This window comes from Colias croceus, chromosome 29 (genome assembly GCF_905220415.1).
Source record: "Colias croceus chromosome 29, ilColCroc2.1".
Lineage (NCBI taxonomy): Eukaryota > Metazoa > Arthropoda > Insecta > Lepidoptera > Pieridae > Colias > Colias croceus.
The window spans coordinates 3,334,778-3,355,551 of NC_059565.1; the positions used below are offsets into that span (position 1 = coordinate 3,334,778).

At 32.4% G+C, this 20,774-nt stretch overlaps 1 protein-coding gene across 6 annotated transcripts in view; it reads left to right on the forward strand.

The window, feature by feature from the left end:
* Positions 1 to 20,774, forward strand: part of LOC123704409 (synaptotagmin-7) — a 243,467-nt gene that overhangs the window by 144,974 nt on the left and 77,719 nt on the right. The window contains exons 1-2 of one of the 6 annotated variants that reach the window (XM_045652788.1): positions 10,122 to 10,205; positions 10,271 to 10,388. The exons of 4 other annotated variants lie outside the window; for them this stretch is intronic. In XM_045652788.1, the coding sequence (XP_045508744.1) occupies positions 10,324 to 10,388 (65 nt within the window). In that variant the 5' untranslated portion in view covers positions 10,122 to 10,205; positions 10,271 to 10,323. Of the gene's footprint in view, positions 1 to 10,121; positions 10,389 to 20,774 lie in introns of those variants that run through there. One more of the 6 variants, XM_045652786.1, reaches the window with a different exon arrangement.

Sequence of the window (20,774 nt, forward strand, 5' to 3'; positions counted from 1 at the left end):
AAAATAATCGTAACAATACAACAACGGAACAATATTTTTATAGATTTTATTTTCATAGGCTTCAATTGAAAAGTGTAAAAAAAAACAAATTAACAAATTAGTAATAGGGTAGGTACCTACTCGTACACTGTAGGCAAAAGAAACACTTTTTATTACCTGACATGACATGATTGACATCCATGCTAATATTATAAATACGAAAGTAACTCTGTCTGTCTGTCTTATACTCAATCACGCCTAAACCACTGAACCAATTTTCATGACATTTGGTATGGAGATATTTTGATACCCGAGAAAGGACATAGGCTACTTTTTATCCCGTGAAAATGACGCAATTCCGGAAAAACCACGGGAACGGGTTTAAAAACTATGCGGGTTTTTCTATGACTGTGCGGGCGAAGCCGCGGGCCCGGGCGGAAACCTAGTATATCAATTGAATGTTAACAGTGTGGTAGTTTTTTCATAATTAATTGTTTTTGGTAAAAAGGCAGAAAATTTTCATATCATAGCACAATAACCATCCATTTTTGACCCCTGGTTAACTGGACTTAATTTGTTGCAAATGACCTCTAGTATAACCCCTTTGAAGGATCACGTCGAATTACAGTCACCCTGTATATATTTAATTTAGTACATATTAATTGGTATAATTTTTTAAATAATGTCGTCATAAGAATGATGTGAATCTCATTTCAGGAAAAAAAGTTGGCATACTTCGAGTTTTTATAATAGCGCCATCTGTGTGTGTGTAAAGTAAACTTTGTTGTTCGGACGTCATTTTTCAGTATAAGCGCCATCTATCCAAGATGTTTCGTACTACTTCGTCCAGTGAAGAAGTAATGTTGATTATGATCAGCGCCATCTATGCAACAATTGTGGCATTTTTATAAAGACCGACATCTATGTTTGTATAATAATTAGAAAAGTTTTCAGACGGCAATTTTTAAGTATGAAACTAAGTTTCCGTTTGAAAAATATAGATGTCACTTTTCATGCATGAACATTTTAATAATTATTAATTTATTATCATGGAATAATTGAGTTCAAAAGTTTTGGGCATGGATTTGGGTGTTATTTATTATGTGAAACAATTTAGCTGAATTATTTTAAGCTTGAAGACAATGGATGGAATTAACATAACAATATGCTTTATTTCAAATACGAACCAATCAAAATCTAATTAGGAAGCTTGTGTATTGTTATATATGTGTCACTTTTTATGTTGTGATAAAAATTATAGTAGGTACAAATATATTTTGTACAATATAATATCCAATGATAATAATATTGATACCTACCTAACCATTCAATATAATTTTTTAAGGGTGCTTTTCCACCAGTAATGTGCGAGGAATGTGTTTCTAAAACGCTATACATTGAAACAATTAATAGAAGCGACATAATTTCCCTCATTCCACGAATTAATAAATTAAACTACAATTAAATATTTCCTGTGCTAAAAATAGCATTATTATGTAATGCTTTCAGTGAACTAACAAATTACTACATACAACAATAATGTAAAAAAAAAAATAGTAAATACCTGTAAAAAGTAATACCTATAATTCACGTCCATACTCATACCTACTTAAAAATTTTGTATTACTATCTGATATAAACTGTGTACTTATAATTTATTAAGTTTTAACAGTAAATGAACAAGAAATGTAATAAGCAGATAGGCAACTGGTAAAAGTTATGCATTCATATGTATTGAAGACCAATAAAAAGTTTAAAAACATCCACACGAAAACTATTTTCAATGACTGTGTAGAATTGTTGTAAAATATTATAATTATTAAAATGTAAGTAAGTAATAAGACAATAGTATAATAATAAATAATAATAACATGCACTATCTTTCACCCGCGGGTTTGCCTGCAAAAGAAAATACTAATGATATTCAAAGGATCCTCAAGATTCTTAGAATCTCCTTATGTTAATAGCGAAATAGTTCTAAAGTTATTTAAAGCAAGGGTCTTGACCCTTGTGGGTACATTTTGACCCTAAAGTTTCATGTCTTTGTCGCAGAGTGCATATTATTCTAATAGAGACAAGTAATGTTCTTTGTTAGACAAAATATGTTAATTCTTGATTGTGATGACAGGTATACGCACTTGAAAGCTTTTAAAACTATTTTCTTGTTCCCGGCTTTGCTCAGATAAATTTCATATGAGTAAATATACAAATGCAATACTTATTATGTTACTAGCTGCGCTCCGCAGTTTCACCCGCGTGGCTCCGCTCCTGTTAGACTCAGCGTGATGATATATAGCCTAGCCTTCCTCGATGAATGAGCTATCTAACACCTAAAGAATTTTTCAAATCGGACCAGTAGTTCCTGAGATTAGCGCGTTCAAACAAACAAACTCTTCAGCTTTATAATATTTGTGTAGATTTATTATTTGCAACGCTTCCAAACACTGAAAAGCTACTGAAAGAAAGAATTACAATATTAGGAAACCCGCAAGCTACAGCTAGTCATCTATACCATTACCCGCAAACACAGTAAAAATACGAATTATTTTGTTTCGTCTAATTAGTAAGGAAATACATTTCACTGCTGTAATGAACATGTCGCGTAAAGAGGTGTTTTTTATGTTTTTTGTGTTTCATTTTACAAATGACTGAAATCTTTTATGCATTGTCTGTGGAATTATAATGGAAAAAAGTGGTTTTAAAAGTGGTCAAGGGTGTGTTGAGATTGGAGGGACGAATTAAAAACGTCAGCTTTTTTTAATCTACTTCAAATAATTTGGGTATCCTCAATTTGGTTGGGCGTTTAATCGTTGGTAGCTAAATCATTTTAAAAACGAATTGAAAAATTTAATTACGTTTTATCCTAAATATCCTTTTCTCATTTTAATTGGTTCCAATGTTTAAATTATCACTTCTATACAAATGAATGAATGGATTAGCATAATTTTTAAAAGCATATCTATAAAAGGCTATTTATTGAGTACTAGCGTTCCGCCCCGGCTTCGCCCGTGGTACATATTTACGTTTTCCCTACATAAGAACCATCCTCGTACTTCAAGGAATATAATAAAAAAAGAATTATCGAAATCGATCCACCCGTTCATGCGTGATGCCGTGACAACTGACAACGCGAAACGGGTTTCATTTTTATATATTAATAGATATCTATTATTATTATTAGGTAAAGATTATTAGGTAAGTATACAATATATTAATTTATATACTAATACTGAACCAAAGAGATATCCATTTTCTTTGCAGTTCCGCAAATTCTATTAGGTGTGCTGTTTTTATTATAATAATATTATCTGTCACATAGAACGAGAAATGCATGAATATGCGCCAGAACTTTTTATTACGCAAATGGTGAAACCCTTTAAGCCAAAAACATTAAAAGTTGACCACACGAATCCTCTTAAACCTTTGCAACTTAAACAACATAAAAAGTTTATAATAAACAAACAGTAAGGTAAACTTGTTCTACATATTATGTATACTATTGTAAATCACTACATAGTATAAAAGTCGCTTTCTCTGTCTCTATGTCCCTGTATGCTTAAACTTTAAAAACTGCGCAACGGATTTTGATTCGGATTTTTTCTAAATATAACCCCGGGGGCCCGGTCATATAAGCAGTCAAACGAAAATTGGTCTGAAAATAAATTTAGGTCATTCAGGTATTAAAATAGATCACTTTTATAATACTAGACTTAACTATGTTTGACACAGAATAGAAAGTAGGCTACGGTAAAGCGAAAATATAGGTTCGAATCCCGCCCTACTATAAACATTAAACATAATATCGTGTTTTGAGCATTTAAGGAGATTGTAAAGTACCTATAATACAAATAATTTTTATTGCTTAAAAAATAATAATAAACAAATACAAAACACACTGAAAATCAGCTCTACTTTTACTGAAGTTACAGTTTTTCAATGTTGTTCTTTTTTGATAGTATCACAACAGAAATAAAACACATAATACGAGCGATGTACATATTATATTTATTATAATAATTAATGTTGTTGAGTGTGTTAAATATTTGATTTCTTCTTCTTACAAAGTATATTTATTTATTCATTTATGCTTTATTGTACATACATACCAGGGCAAACAAACTGCACTATAATTTTATACAATAATAACACACGGGCACATATGCACGAAAAGGGGGTCTTATTGCTCAAGAGCAATCTCTTCCAGGCAACCCTGATTGTAAGGAATGCTGAACGAGTATTGTTAAAATAACTCATTTATCTACACTAATATTATAAAGAGGGAAACTTTGTTTGTTTGATTGTAATGAATAGGCTCATAAACTATTGGAAAAAGATTATCTGTGCCAAATTTCATCAAAATCGGTTTTGATGAAATTTGGCACAGATAATCTTTAGACTCTCAGAAAGAACATAGGCTACCTTTTATTGCGAAATATGTACCACGGACGAAGCCGGGGCGGACCGCTAGTATACAATACAAAAACAATAAATATAATACAGGGTGTCTCAAAAGAAAGTTTATACTTTGTGGATGAATAAAAAAAAAAGTAAGCGGTGTATAGAAAAAATGTTTATTAATTATTAAAGTGCATAATATGGGAATTTATTTCTTAAAAATAATATCGTCCAAATGGAGTCCATTGTCTTGTCTCCATGACTTTGTCTTGGTCAATCGTGCATAAAGGACCTTCATCAAGAAGGGTGCAAAGGGCACCTACTTGCCCGTAAAGAAAATCGATCAGTGAAATAGATGTAAAAATGTATGGTTTACAAAAATATTATTTTTTCACAATAGCAGATAACCAAATTCCTAGTTAATTTATGTTTATAATATAATTGATAATTTAATAAAAAAGTAATTGATAATTTGTGAATATTATAAATTTAACATATTTCTCTATGAATTAAATTTAATAAAAAGCGTATAGACGATTGCGATGTTACAGTCATTGGATAGAGTAAATAATATTTTCAAACAATATAATATATACCTACCTAAACATATACCTAACTAGTTAGTTACTTAATTATTATTAGGTATCACAATGTTAATTGAAAATTCCTACGAAACCATTTTTTTATTATTTAGGTACCAGTTCCTTGAATAATACACATTCTTTTTTAATATGAGCTTTTATTGAAAAATTATAATAATATTGTATGAGCAAAATAAAAGTTCCTAAATCCCAGCATAATCACATTCCAGTACTTAGCATAAGAAAAGTTCCGTAAAAACAACTTTAAACCTATAATGCCTGCTTAGATGTGGTTACCATGGCAACCAGATCGATTGGCACCCCCATAGCACCGTCCCTGTCCCAATTGTAGTGGTATCCCATAGCCCTGTCTCGCTCTAGAGCTTATTTAACTGTCAAATCTATCAATTCGGTATTGTCACATCACAATGCTTTATAGTCTGTAGCTAACTTCAGTATAGTTGGTATAGATAATATTATAGTCTGTGTATGGCATTGTCTTATATTAACACAATTTTACTAAAATTGAGATGTATATTTACCGGGAATGTTTATAGGTCTACTTAAAAATAAAATATTTTGACGAATCCTATCGAACAAAGACTGTATTTAACTGTAGGCTGTATTGTCATCACTACATAGTATCTAACAAAGTCGCTTTCTCTGTCCCTATGTCCCTATGTCCCTTTGTATGCTTAAATCTTTTAAACTACCGAACGAATTTTGATGCGGTTTTTATAATAGATAGAGTGATTTAAGAGGAAGGTTTTAGTATATAATTTATTAGCTTATAGACAAAGCGGGCGAAGCCGCGGGCGGTAAGCTAGTAGTACTGTATTAAACTGCATTAAACTGAAGACTTTATTTAAAACAACAGGACTATATAAATTTACACGTGCAATACATTAATACAAAACATATTATTACACTCTACATAGATAAATTACTATCATCGAGAATCACTCAATCTATTAAAAAAAACCGCATCAAATATTTTAAAGTTTAAACCTTTTTTAAACATACAGGATACAGGCACACAGGTGGCGGAAAACTATGTTGTGAAGTATAAATAAAACAAATGTTTGAAATCATTTAAACTCTTTATTATCTCAATAAATGCAATGGAATTAAATACTGCACATTTTATACTTAGTATTTATAAAATTCATATTAGGTAAGATAGGTGCGATTGTCACTTTCCGTCTACACTAATATTATAAAGAGGAAAACTATGTTTGTTTGTTTGATTGTAATGAATAGGCTCATAAACTACTGGACCGATTTTTAAAATTCTTTCACCATTCGGTAGCTACATTATCCACGAGCAATATAATCTATATAATATTATCACGCTAAGACCAACAGGAGCGGAGCCACGCGTGTGAAACCGCGCGGCACAGCTAGTATTTCATGAAGATAAACATTGTCTTGCACTCCAAGTAAATTGAACGAATAGTTTCAAAGTTATCAAGATAAGATTGATCTTAATGTAATTCTAGTAAAATATTAGATGTATTATCTGTCGTAGCACTAAGTTAAAGTATTAAAATATGAGGTGGCATTGGTGAAACCGCTAGCTTTTCGCCCACGGCTTCACTTGTGTAGTCATAGGAAACCCCGCATAGTTCCCGTTCCCGTAAGTTTTCAGGGATAAACATAAAACCTATCCTATACATAGGATATAGGAAAGTACACTTTCACAGATCAGAATATACGGAATCTCATCCAAATCAGTTCAATGATTTTAGACGTGAAGAAGAAAAACTGTGGCTGATGTTTTTTTGACTTATTTAAAAACGTTAACGTTTTTATCGTATCTAATGAATTAAAATGAAAATTCATTTTACTTTTTCTTTAATACTTTCCCTGTTCCTTATTTTCCTGTTAGATATAAGTATCGTAATATCCCATTATCTCAAATTATATTTTAAGCGGTAACCAAAAATTATAACTTGAGTTGATATAACAATAACAATAAATAATATGTTTAGATCCTTCCCTTCGTTGTCCTATATTTATCGCGTTAAAAAAACGCGTCATCATCATCGTTATACATCATTATTTTCAAGTTATCCCAAGCGTGTCACTTAGGATAAAGTGAAATTATCCCAAGTAACACGCTTAGGGATATTTCTATTTACTTACAAACTTATTAATAAACCTGTGTAATGTATAGTATAGTAAATAACATACACAATAAAAAAACAAGCTGTTTTTTTAATTTTTTTTTACAATCGTCGTTATTGTTACGTAAGGATTACAAAATATACGAATAACGGTTACTGTTATATGAAAAAATGTGGCAGAGATTTTATTTTATTTATAACAGTGGTTGCTTCAGGCAATAAGTATGACAGCGATATTTCTCATGAATTCCGACGGGATACATATTTTCGTGCCATGTGACATGCCTTAAAGGTTATAGGATTCATTTATTTTGTATACTAGTAGCTCGCCCTGGATCTGGTTGACCTGAAAAAAAAATTAATTAACTATATTTTGATAGAACAATATTCTTATCAATATTCTTTTTAACACATACAGAAAAGCTTAGCAGAAAAGGATAAATAAAAAGAAGAGACGAAAATATTATCATGGTATAAACAAGGCGATCTGAATGAATGAAGTTTGTGTTCATATTTTGATACAATTACATTTTATTAATACAAATATCCGCCAACACGCACTTGGCCAGCGCGGTGGATTATGGCCTGTACCCTCATAGGAGGCCCGTGTCCCAGCAGTGGGAACGTATATGGGCTGATGATGATGATGATAATGATGAATACAAATCTTTCTTATTTATAACTAGCTGTGCTCCGCGGTTTTACCAGCAGTGCTCCACTCCTGTTGGTCTAAGCGCTTATTAAGTCTAAGCGTGATGATATTATATAGAAGACTTACAGACTTCCTCGATAAATGGGCTATCTAACACCGAAATAAATTTTCAAATCGGACCAGTCGTTCCCCAGATTAGCGCGTAAAAACAAACAAATAGGAGTGGAGCCACGGGGGTGAAACCGCGCAGAGCAGCTAATTTATAATATTATAATTTATAAGAAGACAATTTAAACCTGTGTATTATGTAGATTCAATCACTTCAAAGAAACGTCTAGTTAAATAATTAATAAATGTTTAGGTTTGAGCTAACGTAAAAAACCTTATTATATATAACAAATTTCTACTCTACACACTATTACTTAAAGTTTAAATTTCTCTAAAACGTTCGGGATGTATTTCAGAAGAATAAGTTTGTAAAAGTATTTCAATAGTTTTGATAAAACGCGAGTGTTGTCAAGGTATATTGTGATAATATATATAATGTACTCGTAAACAAATTAAATATTTAAGCTCGGTAACTTAGGGCAAACAGTGCTAAGTTAGAGCTTTCAGCTACTTTAACTTAGTGCAAAAAGCTGGGTAATATAATTTGACAATATATAGGTAATCTATAATATAAAAATGAATCGCAAAATGTGTTGGTAAGCGCATAACTTGAGAACGGCTGCACCGATTTCGATAATTCTTTTTTTATTATATTTCTTGAAGTACGAGGATGGATCTTATGTAGAGAAAACGTAAACATGTACTACGGGCGAAGCCGGGGCGGACCGCTAGTTTATAATATTTAAAACTCTATACGTCCTTTTATAAAATTTGCGCGTACGAAATAATATGAAATTTTGCATTCATTTATAAGCTACGATCTTATATACAGAAGGAGTGTAGAATGCTATAAATATAATATTACTAGCGGTCCGTCCGGGCTTCGCCCGTGGTACATATGAAAAATAGATGTTGGCTGATTCTCAGACTTACCCGATATGCACAGAAAATTTCATGAGAATCGGTCCAGCCGTTTCGGAGGAGTATGGTAACTTACATTGTGACACGGGAATTTTATATATAAGAAATTAGTAAAAACACAATACACAGACAAATATATATTTGAAAATTAAAAATATATTAATTTCATACAAATCAAGTAACCATGAAAAAATGTCTATAAGAACTATGACGGTATAAAATATTTAATGGTAGGAAAAATAAAATATTATTAACAATAGCATCCATGATCCAAGTTACTCGTATTATTCACATTTAGCATAAAAATTAATCTCATCTCAAATCTTCATCCCATTAGAATATACAGGGTGTCCCACTATTGGTATACTAAGCGCGAAGGGACTTGTAGTTTTGCATACACTGATCACGTAAAAAATACTTAAACAACAAAATTACGTCAAAATTTTTTTGCTAAATTTTTCCTGAAAATCCATGTTTTCTTCTCTAGCTTCGTGCAACCGGCATATACCGCTTCTCTAATGTGAGCATTTTGTATATGAAAACATAATTTTAAACGATAGCTCACGTTCTGGTGGCAAAGTTGGTCGGGTTGCTTGTTATTGTTATACACATAGAGTTTTAAGAATTCATCTATTTGAAAAAAATGCGTCTGGAATTTTATAAGTATTTTTTACGTACTCAGCGCATGCAAAACTATAACCTCCTTTGAGCTTAGTATACCAACAGTGGGACAGCCTGTATGCAGATAAACAGAATTCATAGCAAAAAAGTAAAAGTATTCTTTTGTCGACACTAAAACCAACTGTGGCTTCTGCTACATAAGATACGTTAAGCTTATGAATTTTCACCCCAACCACGACCAGTTTCAGTTGATCCCTGGCCGCGGTAGTGGAGCTTTTGCAAGGAACGTTTTTGTTCAGCCAGGCGGCCACGGGAGGTCTTCCTCGCTGGTCGGGCAAGCGATAATTTTGTATGGAGCATGCGCCAGGGTATTTCTCTTGCCAGTCTCGGAATACAAGCCACGGGATACGTACGCATCGTATTCAAAATTTGAATTTAAAATTTAAATCCCTGTGTTCACGTATTCGGGAATTAAATTCGGTATTAGAATTAGCGCGCGTCAATTTAAACGATTTTGGTTGTTGTTTTTGTTGCTCATTGTACCTGTTGATACTACATAGTAACTGCGTAGGCGGAGTAGCGTACACATTTGATATTGATATTGTGTAATCGGTACAGTCGAGTGCATTGGCTGCCAATTGAGTACAATCGCGCACAAAAGATTTAATTGTCCTTTCCATCCGCTCATAATACCTATAGACGTGGACAAAAGTATTGTAAGTACCGCGCCGATTCCTGTACACTCGCGTAGAGCAGTCGAGTACCGTCGCGTGCAGTTCCATTGTTCGCAATATTAATTGCTTGTACAGTCGTGCACAACTCGTAAGTACAGTCGCGTAGAATTCGAATTGAGTAATATGTGAGATTAATGAATGTTTAAATGTCAGACGGCCAGCCACGGTTGCCTTTGCCGTCACTGTCAAAATGCAAAACGCAAGAAATGTGGGCCGCAATGACTAGGTCCATTGAAATACTCGTCGCATTCTTCGAGTACTATGCACAAAGGTAAGTTACGAATTATATTTCACTAGATTTCCGACCGCGGCTTCGCCCGCTTTGTCTTAAACCTAATTTATTATATACCAACACCTTAAAATTAACCAAAACATTAAAAAACTGCATCAAAATCCGTTGCGTAGTTTTAAAGATGGACATAGGGACAGAAAAAGTGACTTTGTTTTATACTATGTAGTGATAACTAGCTACCCAAGTAGACGTTGTTCTGCGCTATTGCCACTATCTCGTGTTTTCTTTCCATATGAACCTTCCTATAATGCCTTAACCAAAACGTTAAAAAATCGAATTAATCGAGCCGTTATCGAATTTTACGTACCTAAAGCCAATTATTTGGCGATTCATTTGTATATAAATTAATTGTATATAGTAATTAGTGAGGAGATTAGATAATGTACCCGCTTTACGAAAATTCCGAGCTACACGGTTAAGTACTTGCTGACCGCCGCGTTTCCAAATGAGAAATAACAAGTCATTAGAACGTAATACCTACACGAAAAATACAATATTTGGATTGCTAACCAAATCAAATAATGGAAAATAAAGATTTTTAAATGGCCAAAAAAATTGACCTACCAATATCGCGATTATTTATTTATTTTTTTTTTATTTTTACACTTAATTAATTGTACAAATAGGAAACCTTAGTATTAATTACATCTAAAAACAGAGTACAATTAACTTGGCGGCCTTATCACTAAGTAGTGATCTCTACCAGGCAACCACGGTAAAAGGTAACAAGCAAAGAGGTCACTAAAAAGGCGGGACGAGAACAGAGAAAAAAAAAATAATAATAATAGTACTTAGCAAGAAAAACAGAAAAATAAAGACGTTTCATCATTCAAACATGTATAAAACATATTATAATATATATCTACATAAAATAATACATAAATATATACATATCTACATACATACATAAATAAAATAAATAGGTATACATACAAAATATATATAACTATACATAAAGAATATATATATATATATATAATCTGAAGGAAACACACTGATATTTAATAAGATATATACCACATACATTAATTATACAATGGAAACACTATAAAAAAAATTGCACCCTTACGCGAATTCAACTTACGCGGCTATAACTTGGTTAGCCGCGTATGTCATTAATTACAAATAATTAATAACCACCCACAGCGCAAGTCTGTTTAGTGTTGTGTTAATATTTATATGAACGCCTCCTTATTATACATAGAACCGAGGGATCCTATAAAAATCTGTCTGACAGGACACAGAAGGCTGATCACCTATTTGTCCGTCAAGAAAATCAGTGAAACAATATTCAAATAGAACAGATACATTTTAGTATAAAATTGTTACTTAGTTCCTACGAAACGGCTATACCGTTTTGACAATATTTTGTGTACATAATATCTGTAACATATATTTTTCACACCCCTTAATTACCGATATATATATGAAAGGTCAATATAAATATAAATCAAGGGTCAGCTAGTATGTAATAATATTATATTTGTAATAGTGGGGACTAGGAGATATGAAAATCCACTTTTTATTATCACAATTACAGTCATAGCAGCTAATCCATACTAATATTATAAATGCGAAAGTAACTCTGTCTGTCTGTCTGTCTGTTACTCAATCACGCCTTAACTACTGAACCAATTTGCATGAAATTTGGTATAGAGATATTTTGATACCCGAGAAAGGACATAGGCTACTTTTTATCCCGGAAATCCCACGGGAACGGGAACTATGCGGGTTTTTCTTTGACTACGCGGGCGATGCCGCGGGTGGAAAGCTAGTTAGAAATAAAACGAGCCAGCTGTACAAGTCAGTTTAAGTTTAAAATTGACGATTTTTATCGACTAGGTATTATACATTTAGGAATTACGACAATTGTTGTTAACTTACCTTCTTTTTAGAGGTCGGTGAAATATAAAAGCGTAGTAAAAAAGAGTAATTTCTCAGCATATGCTGCTCATAGTGTGAAGCGCAGTCTATCTGTAAGCTTTTGTTGAAAAGCTAATCAACAAGTGATAACTGCGTTAAAAACAACCGACTTCAAACTTGCACTTGCAAAATTTACAAATACCTACAGACAAAAATGCTCATAAAATAAAAACTACTGGGCCTATCCGAATAAAATTTTTATGGGACCAATTCGACACCATCCCGCATCGAACAAAAAAAGAATCACGTAAATCGGTTCAGAAACCTCGGAGTAATCGGTGTACATACATAAACAAAAAAATATATATACCGGCCGAATTGATAACCTCCTCCTTTTTTTGAAGTCGGTTAATAAAAACCATATACTTAATTTTAAACTGATTTTATTTACTCATATGATTAAATATGAACACATATAACACTGAAGTTAATTCCATTGCAATATGTATGTAAAGCACATGAAACAAAGTTTATCGGATTGAATTCTCATTTCTACGTAATCGTTAAACCCGATTTAATTAAAAACCTTAATTGATAGTAAATTAATACAGGAATGATGAAATCGTGTATTGGACTTGAAATTCATTATTTTTCGTATGTTTACTTTAATACAGTGATATAATTGTAGAGCTTTTATTTTTTGTGAATGTTTAATTATATTGGGCATAATAATTCCAAAAATGTAACATTACCCGTTAATTACTAGTGCTCATTATTAATAATATGTCTATTATAATAAACAAACTGTTTAATAATCAAGAATTCTATAAAATCACAATTTTTGGAAACTCTACATTTGCAAATATCGAAATAAATTATAATTTGTTATGTATTTTGTGGTTAAATATATAAAACTAGCTTTCCACCCGCGGCATCGGCCGCGCAGTCAAAGAAAAACCCGCATAGTTCCCGTTCCCGTGGGATTTCCGGGATTGCGTCGTTTTCCCGGGATAAAAAGTAGCCTATGTCCTTTCTCGGGTATCAAAATATCTCCATACCAAATTTCATGAAAATTGGTTCAGTAGTTTAAGCGTGATTGAGTAACAGACAGACAGACAGACAGAGTTACTTTCGCATTTATAATATTAGTATGGATGAGCTTTATATCATCCATACTAATATTATAAATGCGAAAGTAACTCTGTCTGTCTGTTACTCAATCACGCCTTAACTACTGAACCAATTTGCATGAAATTTGGTATATAGAGATATTTTGATACCCTCTCGGGTATCAAAATATCTCTAAAGGACATAGGCTAATTTTTACCCCGGGACACAGGATAGGTTTAATCCCGGAAATCCCACGGGAACGGGAACTATGCGGGTTTTTCTTTGATTGCGCGGACGAAGCCGCGGGTGGAAAGCTAGTTTAAAAAATATATACAAGAGATACGCACGTTCACATGGGATTTTCTATACGTATTTCCAGCCCCAATAACGCTTATTATTTTGAGACGAACATGGCACTTATTGTTTCCTAAATCTCTGCCAGTTTAGCGATTTAATGCATATTATATGTACGGATTTACTTTCCAATTTATTATATAAGGAGACATTTATTCACGGCAGATACTTGCTTATTGTATTAAACAACATAGATATACCTACACTGTCGCAAAACTTAGTTTTAAAACAATACATATTAGCTTTCTAGCCACGACTTCGTCCGCTTTGTCCAAGACCTAATAAATTGTATACTAAAACCTTCCTCTAGAATCACTCTATCTATTAAATTAAACCGCATCAAAATCCGTTGTATAGTTTTTAAGATTTCAGCGTACATAGAGATATAGGGATAAATAATGCGACTTTGTTAATGTAGTGATAAATTAATCAAAATTCTAAACACAAGAGACCTCAAAAATATTTTAGTACAAAATATATATATTTGAAAAAGAAACTAAATCAATTTGATCCGACATCTGTCCCGCGATCTCTACCAAAGTATGAATTATTGGTAAAAATTTGTCCATTTTTGTTACCGCTCATAAATTTCTGCTTTGGACTGGTTATAAATCAGAAAAGGTCGAGATAATTAATACTGGATGAGGGTTTGTTCAAATTTAGTTTTAATCGGATTATAGGGTTCAATTTATTATATTATATACTTTATTATAAGATACCTATTTAATTTGGTAGCTTTATTGTGGGTATAATCCGGCCAAATTTAATGGACGTTCGAAATTTTGCGGTTAGTAATTACGGTTTTAATTAATTGGTATTTTATTGATAAATTAAATTCCTGAATTTTATATATATTTATATGTAGTTGATAGGTAACACATAATATTTGCAATTATTATGTGTTGTGCAATCTGATTGACCATAGGTATACTTAGTATACCTATTTAGGAAGTAATATTCTATATATTTCTATATAAAATTTTAAAATTTTATCAAAATATAATACCTAGGTCATTTGCGTGAAAGTGCAACACATTCACACATCTATTATACAAATTTTCTCCTTTATCCTTATTCAATATTTAAATTAACACAATAACATTTTTACATACTAGCTGTGCCCCGCGATTTCACCCGCGTCCCGCATTGCTCCGCTCCTGTTGGTCTTAGCGTGATGATATATTATATAGCCTATAGCCTTCCTCGATAAATGGGCTGTCTAACACCGAAAGAATTTTTCAAATCGGATTAGTAGTTCCTGAGATTAGCGCATTCAAACAAACAAACTCCATAATAATAAGTATAGATTAAAATGCGCGCGAAATCCTAGTTGTCTGACTTATGCAATAAATTCTAAACTACATACGCCAGATGTTCATCCTGCAAAAACTTTACGTTCCTCAAATTTTGCATGCAGATGAATTACATCAAAACGTAAGCTTTTGCGACAACGCTACCGAAATATTACTAATATTATAAACTTGATTTCCCCGCGTTTTCTAGGAAAAACCTGCATATTTCCCGTTTCTGTGGGATTTCCGGTATAAAATGTAGCCTTTGTCTTATTCTTGGTCTTCAGCTTTTCATATGTAGGTAACATACCAAATTACATTGTAATCGGTTCAGTAGTATTTGCGTTAAAGAGTAACAAACATCCATCCGTCCATACTTACAAACTTTCGCGTTTATAATATTAGTAGGATATGTTTGTTCGTCTATCACGCGAAAACTACAGAACCGATTTTGATGATACGAAGCAATCATGTAGCTTAATGTATGTACCAATATAACTCATAAGTTATAGAAATAATATCTTTTTTACTCCATTTTGTAGACGGGTGAAACCACGCGGCACAGCTAATCCATACTTAGATTAATCTGTCTGTCTGCAATGCTTTCACAGCTAAACCATAGCACCGATTTTGATGCAATTTTGTATAAATGTAGTTGAAGAAACAGAGTATAACATAGACTATTTTATTTTTACAATATCCACTCATAAACAATTGAAATACGGTATAAAAGTTTTTGCTCATGACAGTTTAGTTATATAAAGTTTAAATAGATCATCTTTTTGCTCAGGTTTAAACTTGAACAAGATTTAATAGAGTTTAACGTGGCTTGTTTAACTTAAAGTTATTTATTACGTGCTGAAAATGAATATAAACTAACCCTTTATTTATGATTAACTGAAGGGTTATGTTGGCTTCAGAGTATGACAGTTTGTTGTTAAGTTATCGATGATAATTATGTTGTATAGCATCATTAATATGTGTGAATTATTATTGAAGTGAAACTTCTTTATCGGGGTTCGAAAAAAATTTAGTGTAACATTTTTTCGTTACGCGTGACATTTTTCCGTTACGCGCCATCTTTTTCTTATCCCTAACCACGCGTGATTCGACGTATTTCTGTAAAGTTGCATATAGTAAATTATTTTTTGAAAAATAAGGTCGTATAGAAGTTTCACTTCTTACGTGTGTACACTAGTACACGCACACATTTTTTTTATTTTCTCATAAGAAGATCAATACTGGTACATTTTCAGACAAATGACAAACAATTTTCCATTAATCTCAAAAAGAATCATTTGAAAACACATTTTTAAACATGTAAAAAACCAAAACAAATGCAAAAGAACCTTCAAAGCGCAGAAGTATATTTAATTAATAATGAGCTGATTCTTAGATAAACAAACATACTTTAAACATTATTTTACTAGCTGTGCTCACGACTCCGCTTGGGAGTTGATAAGAGGTGTTCCCGCAAGGTTCCCGCGTAATATGCAACATTTTTCATTTTCCTTGACAAATGGGCTATTCAAAAATAAAATGTATTTTTGTAATGTTCCTGAAATAAGCGTTCAAACAAACAAATAATCTGTATACTAATTTTTGTACATAATATAGCTATCTAATATGTAATTCATGATGTTTCTAACACTAAAATAGATTATAAATTTTATAGTAGGTACAAAAATTATATTTTTATAAGTTTGTGTACATACCTACTCATAAACTGAAAGATAGTTTGAAATTTCATACAAACTATATTATTACTTATGTTCCAACCACATATTACACTAGCTGTGCCCCGCGGTTTTACCCGCAGTGCTCCGCTTCTGTTGGTCTCGGCCGGCGTGATGATAAGCATTAGCCTTCCTCGATAATCGATATCTATCTGAAACAATTTTTCAAATCGGACCAGTAGTTTCTGAGTTTATCGCGTTCAAACAAACAAACAAGCCTTCAGCTTTATTAAGTATAGATTTGCCATTATAATATTTATAGATACACAAAATTTTTGAAATAAAATATCAAATATTGCATTAAAAAATAACTCGTGTAACGTCGTTTATTTAACTCAATTTTATACCCGGATGAAATTTAACTGGGAATTTAAGTAACCTCCTTTGTAATGTAGGCAAGTTATAATCTAATTTTGTGGCCTAGACTTTAGAACAAAGGGCTAGGTCATAAAATATGTATGGAAGTTAGAGCCCATTTGCAAAATTACTATTCGTGTACACTGTACAGTGCTTTACAAAGTTGGTTAATTCAAGAAATTCTATTCTTTTAAGGTTATAAAGAACAACTGTATCTGTTTAGAAAGTATTATACAGGGTTAATTGTAAAACACCAGCAACCTCGCAGGACAATATAGGTAACATCATAAGTAACAACATTTGTTCTACGACTTTTGATAATTTGTTAGATTTTATTTTCATACAAAAATAAATATTCATTTAATTTTCCGCTTGAATATTATAAACTCTACGCGCATCCCAAAAATTACGTAAACAAGAAGCGAACGAGAGGGGGAAGGGGGCGTCGCGTCGTCCTTTCGATAATAAATAGAACATAGACTTACAAATGTTGGAGAGTACAATAAAAGCTTAAAAAATCATTGAAAAATAATTTATTGCGTTATGCCAAAAGTCGTAGAACAATTAATGTTGTTACTTATGATGTTAGCTATCTTGTCCTGCGAGGTTGCTGGTGTTTTACAAGTAACCCTGTATATTTATTCAGGAAAAAACGAATAAAGATTAAACACAATACAAATAAATTGAACGAATAAAAATAAATAAATAATTTACAGACGTTATATTAGTAAGTCGTGATACCTAAGTAATACAATGTATATAAATAACATATTGTGTAGTCTTACCTTAAATTGAAAGCACGCAATTTGTAATTAATATTATTTAAAATACTAATTAATCATTTCTTGTTTCAGGTAAGTTCCCAGAAATCATCATCATCATCACAGTAAGATATAACATTAATTATGCTGCATTATTATTTTGTAAAATGTGATATTCTACATAATATTACAGTGTATTGGTTCGGTTAATAATAATTATTATTAACTTGGTACCTATTTATTCTCATCTGTTTAATTAGTGGGTACCTTTGTTTCATTTATGGAATATCCCCTAATATTTTAATAATTAATAATGAAATTGCCAATTCATTGTACCTACTTTCTATTATTCTATACTTAAGTGAAAAATAACTAGAATTCTGTCCACAACTTCGCTTTTAGCTTTTAAACTTTTCTTAAATTGATTTCTCTGAAACTATAAGCGAATATTATAAGCGTCAGTTTCTCATAATTTTTATATAAGCTAAGACATTCTTAGAACTAGAATTCAAGAAATATTCGATCTTTCTTTTAATTTTCTTTCCTCATATTGTTGAATATTTATAATTTATATTATTGAACTTTTATAAAATTGTTCATTTATGAAAAAATATTTACAATGACAGCCAATCATGGACATGTAGACCCTCTACACTATCGTGATTGACTCTACTCGCCCAACTCTGCCCATTGTGCAGAGGCCCTAAATAAGCTTTTTAACAACATTATATCCAGCCATGACGTCATCATATTGATATTCGATTAGTGCTGACCTGCGGTCCGGTTCACCGGTCATAACTGGTTATACCCGGTTATAACCGGCTGTAACCGGATAAAGTGATGGATAAGTCGATGGAGCGATATGCTCGTTTATGTGTCACTTGCTTGTTTGATATTTCATTGGAGCATAGGTTTTGTTGATTAGCATAGTAATACATGATAATTATTATGATGATAAAAACAATTGCTATTTTTTGAGCAAATAGAGAGTAAATAAGCAAACAACTGACAAATCAACGCATATTTAAATTTTTATATTCATATAAATTATAATCTGGGTGTTAATTATCTATATAAGTATTTATTTAAAATTATATATGTATGTTTATCAGCCATCTGGTTTCCATAATACAAGCGAAAAGCTTAGTATGGGATCAGATCGTGCCGTGTGTGAAAATTGTCCTGTAATATTTATTTATTTATTATATAAAAGTCGCGGGCAAAAGCTAGTTATCTATAAACAAACGACAGACCTACATTTTAGATAGAAGATAATTAATTATAGTCGAGTTTGTGTATGGGTTCGGAGTCACCATAGCAGTAATTATACTTTTTTATTTGTTGAGAATGAAAAAACTGCTGAAAAAACACGATTTTCTTCTTTGAAATGACGCAATAGTGTACATAGGTACTTTATATACTTATAAAAGCTTAAAAAATATAAATTTCAAAGATACCTGACAAGCTTGTGGTTTTCAAAGATACCTGACAAGCTTGTGGTAGGTATGGAACTGTGGTATGGAAATAGCTAATCCGACATAACCCACGGCCCTTTCCCCGGAAGCCGTCGCGTGGGTATCTATGCAAGATTTCCCCACTTAAAAAAAAAGGTATGGAAATAGCTACCTACTTATTAAAACTAAAAATGTACTAGGTACTAACAATAAGGAATAGGTATGAAATTCCTAAAATATTCACACACAATTTGTTACTATGTCCAATGATAGCTCAATATCTGATATTGATTCTATCAAATAGTGAAAAACTAATTTAACAGACGATACTTTGAATATTCCGTTGAATGATATTGCTTCAGCTATTATTTTCGGAGACCTTCTAGGGAAGCGCGCTCCATCTTAGGCCACATCTCAGCTTACCATCAGGCGAGATCGTGGTCAAGCGCTTCCCTATCACACAATAAAAAAAAAAAAAAAAAAAAAGATGCGTTCCCTGTATCAACTTTAAGCATCTACCTACCTACAGAAATGTATACGACAAAATATATACTACTTATACCTATTAATATTTTCCTTGTGTGTAAAAATATGTAAGAACACTCACGTAGGTACCTGCCGCAGGGGCAATATTGGAACAATCCCGGTTGCACGGCAGTCGGAGCAATTTCAGTTGTTCTCTAAATTGCCTATACATATCACAAATAAGGCAATGCAATTCCAATATTGCCTCTACGCCGGCTACTCACCTACCTGCAGCACAGGTAGGTGAGTAGCCGGCTTAAGCCGGGTCCACACAAAGCCGTAAAGTCCAAAGAAAATGACGTCACACGCTCTCCTGGGCCAAGCCACGTCCACACAGACCGAGCCGCTTTGCGCAGCAATTGCGTCTCGAGGCTGCTCTGTGTAGACCGGCCTAATCAAGATCATACAAAATTCTGTCAACTTAATGAACTACATAGTTCCATACCCTAGACGGTGTCTCGACGTCATAAACCTAATTTTCAAACTGCCATTAAGAAAGTTTTGGAAAATTAATTCCATCTTCATTGTTAATGATCCAGTAGGCTCAACCGTCTCTCTCTTGCACTAATGTGTGAAAGGGATGGGTAGTATAATGGGATAGTATGATGAAATATTAAAGAGCCCATTTCTTGCAGCACCTCTTAAAGTAATATGGTTATGTACGCACAGGATTAGATTATTATAGAAAATACTAAATTATGAAGCTTAAATGAAAATGTACCGTATTCATAGTTGACCTAACTACAATTTTCTAAAAGTAAAAATTAGTTCAAGTAGTTTCAAGGTAACATTAAAGTCCTTCAAAAACTTAATAACTTTAATATAGTCGGTAATTATACGACAAAGACGTTTAAGTGTGTTTAAATTACGATCCGACAAAATATCGTTACGACTAAATTTAAACGGAGATACG